The 13,056-nt window shown below is 43.2% G+C and overlaps 1 protein-coding gene across 1 annotated transcript in view; it reads left to right on the forward strand.

Moving 5' to 3' along the window:
- Window positions 1-13,056, forward strand: part of SLC9A3 (solute carrier family 9 member A3) — a 412,188-nt gene that overhangs the window by 169,806 nt on the left and 229,326 nt on the right. Inside the window, exon 3 of the mRNA XM_030209723.1 lies at window positions 4,660-4,820. Within this exon, the coding sequence (XP_030065583.1) occupies window positions 4,660-4,820 (161 nt within the window). The remainder of the gene's footprint in view (window positions 1-4,659; window positions 4,821-13,056) is intronic.

A 13,056-nucleotide genomic window follows, 5' to 3' on the forward strand; every position in this document is an offset into this window, starting at 1 on the left:
TTTTATATGTTGTCTAATTTCAATTTTAGATGTTTTGCTGAAAATGTCTAAAAATCAAGTGGCGAGCAAGACCATTTTTGAACCAGAAAAATGTCTTATCTTTTTGTTTTGAAATTGTCATTTCCTAGATGTTTTGTACTCAGTACATTTTTACTTTTGTGACTATTAAAAAAAAAACCTTCAAGGGGAAAACACACAAAAACAAGCCATTTTGACGTGAGGGGCCAGCATTCTTAGTGGACTGGCATCACAGATATCCCAGCAGAGCAGTGGAGCACCCTAGGGGGTGCTGCAGTGGACTTAACATAAATGGTCCCAGGAACACATCTCACCGTTACTCCCTTATATTTATTTTATATATATATTTATTTATTTATTTTATATATTGTATGATGAGCCCTCCAAAATCCACCAAAAAGCCTTCTGTACCCAACTGTGCACCACTATAATAGCCCTTTTGGCTGCAGGTTTCCCAATATGTGGGTACAGTAGGTTTTTGGTGGGTTCTGGAAGGCTCACACTTTCTACCACAAGTGTAACAGAGTGTGATATGGGCCTGGGTCCCCTTCTCTACAGTTCACTGCACTGACCATTAGGCTACTCTAGGGACCTGTTTGCTGCTTTAACATCTGAAGCTTTCATAGATGTCATTCACATCTTTGGGGAAGGGGGGTTGGAAGGGGGTCAGTGACCACTGGGGAGTAAGGGGGGTCATCTTAATCCCTCCAATTGTCATCTGGTCATTGAGGGCGCCTTTTTGTGCTTAGTTGTGATTGAAACAGGTCTACACCAAAATGACTAACTTATAGCCCTGGACATTTTTGCTTTGTTCCATTATGGTAGAAAAATGTTGACATTCTGGGAACACCCAAATCCCACCCTTAAAACGCCCCAACAAGCCCCCTTGTGATTTGGATGCACTGCAGATGAACTGCATAGAAACATATCTTAAAAATGGATTTCAAAAATAGCAATTTGGATGTTTTGGGGGAAAAACCCGTCCATCTCCCGCTTCTGTGCCATTTTTTGGACATTTTTCTGTTTTGAAAATGAGCCTCACAATGTCTCCTGTACATTTCATCTTTGTCAGGGTGTTGATAATGTCAGCAGAGTTCCTGGTTTGTGAAGGAATTTGTGGAACAAAAGGTCTTAAAAACTGATCAGTAAAAACTGAAAGAGGCTCGAGTAAAGAATCAATTGCAGATATAGTGGGGACTGCAAAGATTTGTGTATTTTTGGGAGCACATATATTGTTGGTGTCACTGGATGTTCTTCATTGAGGAATTCAACCTCTTTATGTGTAAGAAATTGACCATCCTTTGCAATCTCAAGGAGGGAGCCAATTTCTTCTTTGGTGCTAGCAGTGGGATCTTTTATTAATTTCTTGTAAAATGTCTGATTGCTCAGCCATCTTCTAATTTCAGATATGAATGCATCTCTGTCCATTATTACAATGTCTCCCCCTCTATCAGCTGGTTTAATAATTATGGATGTGTCATTCCTCAATGTATTAATGGCTGCTCTCTCTTCCTTAGTGGTGATATAGAATACTTTTTAATTTTGTTCAAGCTTATTAATATCTTTAAGAACCCAGCTTTCATATGCCTGGATGAGGGGATTAGGGGTGTCTGGGGGCTGCCATCTACTATCATTTTTTACTATTGATATGTCTACGTTATTGGCAGTATTGGTTGAAAAATGATCAATAATGTTCAATTTCCTTATGAACTTAAACATGTCAACATGGGTAGTGAATGTGTTGTATGTAGGACATTAACCTCAGTTTCAGTTAAATCCCTTTTAGAAATGTTATACACTCGTTCTATTTTATAGTCTATCTTCTGAATACGTCCCTGTGTTGGTACGGTCTCTCTCTCCCTTTCCCTCTCTCTGTTGTAAAAAATCTGGGGCCCTGTTTATTAAGGTGCAATAGCATTTTTAGCACGCACTAAAATTTAGCGTGTGCTAATGCTAGAGACACCTATAGGAACATATGGGTGTCTATAGCATTAGTGCATGCTAATTTTTAGCTCACGCTAAAGACATTAGCGTGCCTACAGTGCGGCTTAGTAAACAGGGCCCTGATCTTGTTTTTCTACATGTAGACTGTCTATCGCTGAATTTCTTCTCCATATTATAGCTTTAAATGCCACAGATGATGTTTTAAAGCAACATCCATGAACGTAGTTTGTTTCATTTTGGGGGGGCAAATGGTGTGGCTTCGCACATTTACATATACATTTTATACATATTCATTATGGCAATTAAAAAAAAATCAACAAACACACACACGCACCAGACTAAAATGCTGAATATGAAGCCAGCATATCAAAAACCATAGGGCCAGACACTTTATGAAATAACACAAAACCCTACAAAAAGACACTCAAAACCTATACAGAAAACTTAACACACAACAGCCCTGATCCACCTATGAAAAGACAGTGCTATAAATATTACACTGGACCCTAGAGCACCAGTATACCTGCTACTGGAAAACTGTAACATGCTGGACTGCTACACATTCCTACACAAACACTACATGCTAGCAGAATCCATCACCTCAGTCACATATGCAGAACACGGACAGACCCTCCTGTGATACAAACTAGGGAACCACAAAAAACATGCCCACACAAACTTAAATATAGATCTCTTCAAGAAAGCCAGACTCTGTAAGCAGTACAAATACTGGTAAATTAGAAACAGAAATGTATGTTCTCCTGTACTCTGCAAAACAATAGAAAAAATGTACATTTCACAAAGCAGGCACATCTTAGTCCTTATAAAGCATTAAATAATAAGAATGTTTTCTTTTCTACCTTTGTTGTTTGAACATTCTATTTTTCTAGTTGGGCTGGTCCTACTCTCTTTTCCACTTTCCATGTATCAGTCTTCTCCTAAATTCCACACACACTTTTCTCTCACTCTTTAGTCCTTAGTATCCATCTACCTACTGGCTTTGACCATCTCCCTCTCGTTCCTTCTCCAGCACTCCCATTCCCCCCTCTGTCTCTCCCTTACCCAGTCTCCTAAGTTCCTCCCCCATCTTTCAACTACTTCATTAGTCCCCCATTCCCATACTCTATACTCACCCTCTTTGCCCTCATCTACCCTCCACTGCATCTCATCACCCAATCGGTCCCAGCTCCATCCATGTCTCTCCTTCCTTCCCTTGCCTCCAAGGCCACTCTTCTGTCTGTTACCCTATACCCCATGCCCAATAGCTTCTCTTTCACCATCTTTTTAACCCCTTTCCACCCTAACTCAACCCTCTTCAGAGACTCATCCCCTTCTCTTATACCTCTCACCAGTAACCCAATCCCTTTTCAATGCCTCTTATCCTCTCTCCATTCTTCCATGTCATTCACATTATGTCTCAACCTTTCCCCACATCATCCCCTTTTCTTACCCTTCTTCTCATATCCCTCATTTCACATCCTGCTTCTTCCCCCCTCTCACCCTACTACTACTACTTAACATTTCTAGAGCGCTACTAGGGTTACGCAGCGCTGTACAATTTAACAAAGAGAGACAGTCCCTGCTCAAAGAGCTTACAATCTAATAGACAAGTGAACGGTCGGTCCGATAGGGGCAGTCAAATTGGGGTAGTCTGGATTCACTGAACGGTAAGGGTTAGGTGCCGAACGCAGCATTGAAGAGTCCCCATCCATCTCCTGCTCCTTCCCTCTGCTCACCACTCCTCCCAGTACCATCCACCTTCTGCTCCTTCCCTCTGCTCACCAAATCTCCCAGTCCCATCCATCTTCTGCTCCTTCCCTCTGCCCCACCTCTCCCAGATGCAGATGGGATTCCACATGCCCCAATAAAAGGAGAGTTTTATTTTACTTCCATTTAATTTCAGTATATTCCATCTTTATAACACCGGGCTTCCCAAGGCAGATTACAAGAACAGTTAAGATGAACCCATCAAGAAACAGGATATCCTCATTGAAATTTGGCCATCTGTATTGTATTAGAACAGTATAGAAAGATGAGCACAAAATACAGTTTATAACTGTTGTTTCTCTACCAGCTGCAATAATTTTTTCAGCTGTTTTAGTGATATTCAATTCTTATTTCTCCCTTCTTCCTCCCTCAACCTTCTTGCCTCAAGCCTGCCTTTAATTTGTTTCAGAACAATTCACAGGTGCTACCCTGCAGATGGCCTACATCTTCTCTCTATGCAGCACAGCCCGCCTCAGAGGGGGCAGACCACTGCAGTAGAGAGAGAGAGAATGTTGGTCTGGCGGCAGGGCAGCGCCTGTGAATTGCTGCCACCGCCCAGCAAGTTTTGAAACAAATTAAAGGTAGCACTTAGGGGAAGAGGGTTGAGGGAGGGAAGAAAAAGCGATACTGGGTGGGGGAGTTGCGGCAGCAGGAAGGGAAAGATGCCGTAGGAGGAGTGCCTCACAGGACTGCCCCTGTCAGCGGGAGACTTTCCCGCTTTGGTAGGAGTGCGGGAGATGACCCGCCAAAGCAGGAGTCCCGCTGAATGCGAGAGACTTGACAGGTCTGTCGGCGATGCAGGAGGTGGCAAGCCGTTTGGGGAGGCACTGCCCCCTTGCCCCCCCAAACTATAAACTATGCCCATGGGAACATCAACTGTAGAGTTTAAATATCGGGGTGTTAATTGCAATGTTCTATATTTTGTTCCAGGATATTTGGATATTAATTTGCTGGACTTTCTCCTATTTGGAAGTTTAATAGCTGCAGTGGACCCTGTGGCTGTTCTTGCTGTGTTTGAAGAAGTCCATGTCAATGAAGTTCTATTTATCATTGTTTTTGGAGAATCTCTGCTGAATGATGCTGTCACTGTGGTAAGTTATTTCAAAGTCAAAAGTCTGCATGTATGAGGCAGAGGTAAGAAAATCTGAAAATATATTGGGCACTGATGATTCATTTTGAATACTGACTTATGTCTAATGTAAGTCAACCTGAAGAGAACACTTAAAGGATAATTCTGTAAAGGGACAGTAACATGCCTACTGGGACCTTATCTGTGAAGTAATCTAGGAGTAGAGAAGTAGCCTCATGGCCTGTGAACCAGAGATAATGGGTTTCATTCCCACTGTAGCTCCTTGTGACTCTGGGCAAGTCACTTAACCCTCTATTGCCCCGGGAACAAAATAAGTACCTCTATATAATATGTAAACCACTTTGATTGTATAACAAGTCCCATCACCTTTATGTAAGCACTTATACTAACCTGGTAAGTGCTCATGCCTAGGTTGTTAAAGAACAAGCATAGATTATACTATTTTATAGTCTACTTATGTAAATAGCCAGCTTAAAATCGAAAGTGATCGCCGGCCATCTTCCGACACAAATCGGGAGATGGCCGGCGATTTCTTAAAAGCAGCGAAATCGGTATAATCAAAAGCGGCATTTTTTACAGCATCGCCACTTTCCCGTCGCTTCGCCGGCAAAAGTTCAAGGGGGCATGTCGGTAGATTAGCGAAGGTGGGACATGGGCGGGCATGGGCGTGGCTACCAGATGGCTGGCTTTCGCCGATAATGGAAAAAAAAAGCGGCGTTAAGCAGCATTTCGCCGGCTTTACTTGGTCCTTTTATTTTCACGACTAAGCCTCAAAAGGTGCCCCAACTGACCAGATGACCACTGGAAGGAATGGGGTATGACCTCCCCATACTCCCCCAGTGGTCACCAATCCCCTTCCAAACTAAAAAAATAAAACTAAAAACCTTTTTTGCCAGCCTGTATGCCAGCCTCAAATGCCGTACCCACCTCCATGACAGCAGAATGTGTTGTATCCTCTGACAGCCTTTCCCTGGTTGCGATGTGGCTCTCGGGTGAGTGTGACACCTTTTCTGTTAGGTGTTCTGCAGAGTCACATTAGCAATGCATTGTGGTGGGTGTAGGGTACTGGGCTCTACTCCCATGGTGCTTTTCCCCCCTGCTAACTGGGTCAGAGTGTGCCCTGTTTTGTTTCTTGTTGTAGTCCATGCGGTAGTGGCCATTTTTGTAAGCCAGTTTTAGTTCCCCTTGCTGTGTTACCCACGTTAGAGAACGTAGTTCTTACCTTGAATGGTGCTGAAAGAGGGCATTGTACACCATTGTGCCAGCTCTGACCTACTGCTAATCTTAGTACCAGGGGACTCTTTGCCAGTGGGGCACAACCTCTGATATAGTAACATATAGTAAATGACGGCAGAAAAAGACCTGCATGGTCCATCCAGTCTGCCCAACAAGACAAACTCATATGTGCTACTTTTTGTGTATACCCTACTTTGATTTGTACCTGTCCTCTTCAGGGCACAGACTGTATAAGTCTGTCCAGCACTATCCCCGCCTCCCAACCACCAGCCCCGCCTCCCACCACTGGCTCTGGCACAGACCGTATAAGTCTGCCCAGCACTATCCTCGCCTCCCACCACCGGCTGGCTCTGCCACCCAATCTCGGCTAAGCTCCTTAGGATCCATTTCTTCTGAATAGGATCTACAGTTAACTATGAGTAAACGTGGATATTTCAAGAAAGGACTTTTTCAGAGAGATTAGTCTTCAGGTGTGAACTGGTGTGCCAAAGTTATACAGCAGCAATAAGTCCTAGCGGCTGTATGCAGGTCCCTGGAGCAATTTTAGTGGGTGCAGTACATTTGTGGGTAGTGGGTTTGGGGGGGGGGGGGGGGGTTGGGGGGCTCAGCTCCCAAAGTAAGGGAGCTATGCACGTGGGAGCTTTTCTGAAGTCCACCGCAGTGACCCCTAGGGTGGCTGGTTGGTGTCCTGGCATGTCAGGGGGGCCAGTGCACTAAAAATGCTGGCTCCTCCCACGGCCAAATGCCTTGAATTTGGCCGGGGTTTGAGATGGCCGACATAACTTTCCATTATCGCTGAAAAACAAACCTGGCCATCTCGAACCCAGCGAACTCCACGGCATTTGGCCGGGCTAAACCGTATTATCGAAAAAAAAGATGGCCGGCCATCTTTTTCGATAATACGGTTCCGGCCAGCTGTAGCGCTGCCACCAACATAGGTCGCCGGTGATCTATTTGGCCGGCGACATTCGATTATGCCCCTGTATGTGCCTTGCCCAAACTCTACGTAAGCACTTACCTAGTACTTGCCATCAAATATTTCCATATATCTACAAAATAGTACATAGCCAGAACATGGTCATTTATGGGCATAAATGATTAGAATACCAGCATTTATGTACATTCTTGCTGCCTAAGGGTCTCTTTTATCAAGCCACACTTGTGATTTCCATGTGGGAATGCTGAAGGAGTCCATTCAAAGTGAAAAGGCTTTGTCGGCACTGCTACACCAGGAACCGCTAGCGCGACTTGATAAGAGGCCCCAAATCGAGGACAGAGTAGTGTGGTTTCCATGTTAGTCCACTTAAAAATACTAAATAGAAATAACACAAAGAAAAATGAAAGAAAAGAAAATAAGATAGTATCTTAATATATTTCTTAGCAAGATTTTGAAGGCAGAACCTTCTTTTTCAGGCTAAGTACGAGCACAAGATGACAATATCAAAATATTAATAGTGAAACCTGGAAAGCATTCCAATGACAGTCTTGAGGGAAAGGTAGATGTGTTTTTTTTTTTTCTTGGGTGGGGGGAATTGAGAAACAGGGGTAATCAAACAATGACAAAGCATTATAATTGTATGGTGTATAATGTGATAGAAAATCCAAATCCTTGTTAAGTAACATACATGGAGGGGCATAATTGAACGAAAACGTTTATCTCCGAGAATGGGTCCGTGAAGGGGCGGACCGAACCGTATTTTCGCAAAAAATAGACGTCCATGTTTTATTCGGCAATTTGTGAGCTGGGTGTGTTTGTTTTTCAGCGATAATGGAAAATGAAAGCGCCCAGCTCAAAAACGAATAAATCCAAGGCATTTGTTTGTGGGAGGGGGCCAGGATTCGTAGTGCACTGGTCCCCCTCACATGCCAGGACACCAACCGGGCACCATAGGGGGCACTTTTACAAAAACAAAAAAAAAAAAGGTAAAAGAGCTCCCAGGTGCATAGCACCCTTCCCTTGTGTGTTGAGCCCCCCAAATCCCCCTCAAAACCCACTGCCCACAAGTCTACACCATTACTATAGCCCTAAGGGGTGAAGGGGGGCACCTACATGTGGGTACAGTGGGTTTGGGGGGGGGTTGGACGACTAATAAGCATTAAGCAGCACAATTGTAACAGGTAGGGGGGGATGGGCCTGGGTCCACCTGCCTGAAGTCCACTGCACCCCCTAACAACTGCTCCAGGGACCTGCATACTGCTGCCAGGGAGGTGGGTATGACATTTGATGGTGAAAATAAAAAGTTGTGAAACATCATTTTTTTGTGGTGGGAGGGGGTTAGTGACCACTGGGGGAGTCAGGGGAGGTCATCCCCGATTCCCTCCGATGGTCATCTGGTCATTTAGAGCACTTTTTTGGGACCTGTTCGTGTGAAAAAAGGGTCCAACAAAAGTGTCCTAAATGTTCGCTAAAAATGCCTTTATTTTTTTTCGATTATCGCCCTAACGCGTACATCTCTCCTCGGCCGATAACCATGCCCCATTTCCACCTTCGCCACACCTCTGACACGCCCCCATCAACTTTGTCCGCATCCGCGACGGAGTGCAGTTGAAAACGTCCAAAATTGGCTTTCGATTATACCGATTTATTCGTTTTTGTGAGATAAACGTCTATCTCCCAATTTGGGTCAAAATCTAGGCGCTTTTCTCTTTCGATTATAAGGTGGATTGTGTCCTTTGCTCACAGCTCATCATTTCCTGATGCTCTTTCAGGGTAGAGAATATTTCATTTCATTTATTAACATTTGTATCCCACATTTTCCAAATCATTTGAGTTCCATGTGCCTCACAATAAATAAAATAAAAAATTACAACATGAAAAAAATCATAAAATCAAATATAACATCATCATAAAACATCACAGAATAAAAATCATATACCTTACTATCCCTCAGAAGAATTTTCTGAAAACAAATGTTTTCAGATGTTTGCAAAAGTTTAAATAGCTTTCCATTCATCTTAATTCTTTAGTCAAAGAATTCCACCATTTAATACTCTGGTAGGCAAGCCCAGACAAATAAAGGGCCTCCTTTACAGAGCCGTGCTAGTGATTCCTTTGCGGCAGTGGTGTCGCGAGGGCAGCTGACACCCGGGGCGGGTCGCCGCTGCGCACCCCCCCCCCCGGGTGCAGCGCGACGCACCCTCCCCCCTCCGTAGCGCAACACCCCCCCCCGCCCATCGCCCACGAGAACATACCTAGAGGGGTGGGTGGGTGGGCCAACCCGCCGACAGCACGCCACTGGGAGGGTGTCGGCGCCTCGCTGGTTCCTTGCTCTCTCTGCCCCGGAACAGGAAGTAACCTGTTCTGGGGCAGAGAGAGCAAGGAACCAGCGAGGCGCCGACACCCCCCAGCGGCGTGCACCCGGGGCGGACCGCCCCACCGCCCCCCCCCTTCATACGCCACTGCTTTGCGGTAAATGAGAGGAAGCCCATTCAATTCCTGCGGGCTTCCTCTCATTTGCCATGCAGGAATCACTAGCACGGCTTTGTAAAATAAGCCCAAACTGACATATACAGGGTTCTTGCAACTGGGATAATGAAGGGAAAGATAATTTCTGGATCCTATTACTGCATTCCATGATGGAAGATTGCCCAACCCCTGCATATATCCTGGAACCAGTTCAAATAATATTTGATACACAAAAGTGCACAACTTAAAAACAATACATGCTTTAATTGGAAGCTTGCAATAGCGGACTCACCCTTTCATAGCGAGATTACCTATCAATTAACCTCACTGCAGTGTGCCATCTGTAATTTCTTCAGGACTTGCTCATTACAAGCAGCATACATCCCATTGCAATAGTTAACCTGTTTTAATACCATGGTTTGAACCAACATACCAAAAATTTCCCTGGAAAAATAAGCTCTATTTCTCTTCAGCTTCCATAGCATTCTGGCAGTGATGTTAGCTACCTGTAAGTTAATTTCTGATCAGTTATCAACCCAAATTTTTCAGGTTCTCTTTCAAGGGTTATATAAAGTCATGTATAGTAATACTAGTGTGTTGATCATTACAAAGGTGTTTGTAATAACTAGAAACTTTTGGGTTTTTTTCCTCTGTTTAATTTAAATTTAAATGCTGCAGCCCAAGACTCCATAATATCCACACCTTGTTTAATCAGATCCAAAATTTCACTTATCTCTTTATTAAATGGAATCTATATGGTCACCTCATCTGCATAGATGAAAGAATTAAAACCTTTATTCGCTAATCTGCTCCCTAATGGTGTCGTCATAATATTGAACAATATTGGTGATATGGGAGAATCAGCATTCCAAGAAGGTGAAACTGTACCTGACATTTTTACCTGGTAGGATCTGTATTTTAGGAAGCCCCTAAACCAACTGAGTACTTCCCAACTGATTCCAGTTTTAACAAACAGTTATAATAGTATATCATGGTCCACCATGACAAAAACACTTGTCATGTCGATTTGAAGAGCAATAATTTTTCTACCACCACTGATTTCCCTTCTAAAGTTCACAATAGGTGTCATCAGTACTGTCTCTGTACTAAGCTTTCCAACTGGGACTCGTGTAATAAGGAAAAACTAGACAGATATTCCATCAGCTGTTTGGCAACTATTTCTTCCATGGCTTTGACCATGAGAGGAATAGAAGCCATTGGTTTGTAATCTGAAACATCACTTCTTTTAATATTCACATTTTTGGGAATTGGCATCAGCATGATTCTACATTTTTCTTTAGGAAATAACTCTTTAGACAACATGAATGTCAAGTATTTCATAACTTGTTCAGAAAATATCTCAGAAGCTTTCTTCATTACATAATTTGGACAAATATCCAACATACAGAAGCAGATGAAAACCTTACTAAGAATTGCTTAACAATTCCAAAAATTGGTAAATTAAAAGTTAACCATGCTGTATCAGTAATAACACCCTCATGTGGGCACTCTGCATCGTCAATAAACAATTCCATATCCATATTTGCCTCTTCTTATATCCATAATCTTTTTTCAAAATATCTAGCCTAATCATCTCCAGATAGAGGACTATCATTTCCAACTGGTAAGGATTGACTGCTGGATTCTATATTGCGCACCTAGCATTCTGTGCCAAAATCTAAGTATATTCCATAACAACACGCTTAGCTTAATTGACTTAATAAGCTAATCAGCATTGATAACAGCAGTTAACAAGCAATAATGAGCACAAATTGGCAATAATTAGTATTTATGTGCACAACTCAGTAAGTGTATTCTGTAATGAATGGCACCTAAATTCTAATGTGCTCAGTTCAAAAGGGGCATGGTTATGGGAGGGGAAATGGGCATTTCATGGACATTCCAAAATTTACATACGTAGTTATAGAATATGGCAAGTGTGAGTAAATTTACTTGCAGGGATTTACACCAAGCTTTCATTGGTGTAAATGGAGGTGCGTAGTTTTAGGCGCTGGGATATCTACTAAACGTATTCTATATACTCACCTAAATCTAGGAGCCACTTATAGAATATGCTTAGGTGGAAATGTTTACCAGATGGATTTTTTTAGGTGCCTTATAGAAACTGGCCCTGAGTGTCTAACAAACCCTGTACTAACAACAACAACAACCATTTCTAAAGCGCTACTAGGGTTACGCAGCGCTGTACAATTCAAACATAGAAGGACAGTCCCTGCTCAAAGAGCTTACAATCTAAAAGACAAGAGAACAAACTAAAGACAAGTGAACAATCTAGAGGACGAGTGAACAGTTAATCTGATAGGGTGGATAGATTGGGGTATTTTATATTTCTCGAGCGGTTAGGCGCCGAAGGCAGCATTGAAGAGGTGAGTTTTAAGCAGAGATTTGAAGATGGGTAGGGAGGGGGCATGGCGTATGGGTAAAGGAAGATTATTCCAGGCATAGGGTGAGGCAAGGCAGAATGAGTGGAGCCTGGAGTTGGCAGTAGTGGAGAAGGGTACTGAGAGAAGGGCTTTGTCCTGTGAGCGGAGGTTGCGGGCGGGAACATAGGGGGAGATGAGGGTGGAGAGGCAGTGAGAAGCCGCAGACTGAGTGCATTTGTAGGTAAGGAGGAGGAGCTTGAATTGTATGCGATATCTGATCGGAAGCCAATGAAGTGATTTAAGGAGAGGGGTGATATGAGTATATCGGTTTTGGCGGAATATAAGACGTGCAGTAGCGTTCTGAATGGATTGAAGGGGGGATAGATGGCCGAGTGGGAGGCCGGTGAGGAGTAAGTTGCAGTAATCGAGGCGAGAGGTAATGAGAGCATGGACAAGAGTTCTGGTGGTATGCTCAGAGAGGAAAGGGCGAATTTTGCTGATATTGAGGAGGAAGAAGCGACAGGTCTTGGCAGTCTGTTGGATATGCGCAGAGAAGGAGAGGGAGGAGTCGAAGGTGACTCCGAGGTTGCGGGCAGATGGGACGGGGAGGATGAGGGTGTTATCAACAGAGATAGAGAGTGGAGGAAGAGGAGAAGTGGGTTTAGGAGGAAAGACAAGGAGCTCGGACTTGGACATGTTCAGCTTCAGGTGGCGGTTGGACATCCATGCCGCAATGTCGGATAAACAGGCCGATACCTTGGCCTGAGTCTCCGCAGTGATGTCAGGTGTGGAGAGGTATAGCTGGGTGTCATCAGCGTAAAGATGATACTGAAAACCATGAGACGAGATCTCAAAGTAGGTATCGACAATGGAATCCTGGGTTCTTAATTTTAAATTGAAACAATATTAATAAAATGAAATTTATGATAGTAACAAGCACTTATCACCCAATAACCATCTCAAATTTTAAGATTGATAATATTACTTATTCTTTGGATTCAACAGTGATAATCTTGGGGATCTTAATTGATCAGTTTCTTTCTTTTGATTGCCAAGTTCCCAAGGTAATCTTGAATGTCTTTAATTCATTGTGGAAACTTAAAAGATTAAGACCATTCTTTTCAAGAACAGTCTTTCTCACTTTAGTTCAGTTTTTAGTCTTAACCAAATTTGACTACTGCAATTCAATTTATGCAGGCATTAAGCAGATG

Source organism: Microcaecilia unicolor, chromosome 1 (genome assembly GCF_901765095.1).
Source record: "Microcaecilia unicolor chromosome 1, aMicUni1.1, whole genome shotgun sequence".
Taxonomy (NCBI): domain Eukaryota; kingdom Metazoa; phylum Chordata; class Amphibia; order Gymnophiona; family Siphonopidae; genus Microcaecilia; species Microcaecilia unicolor.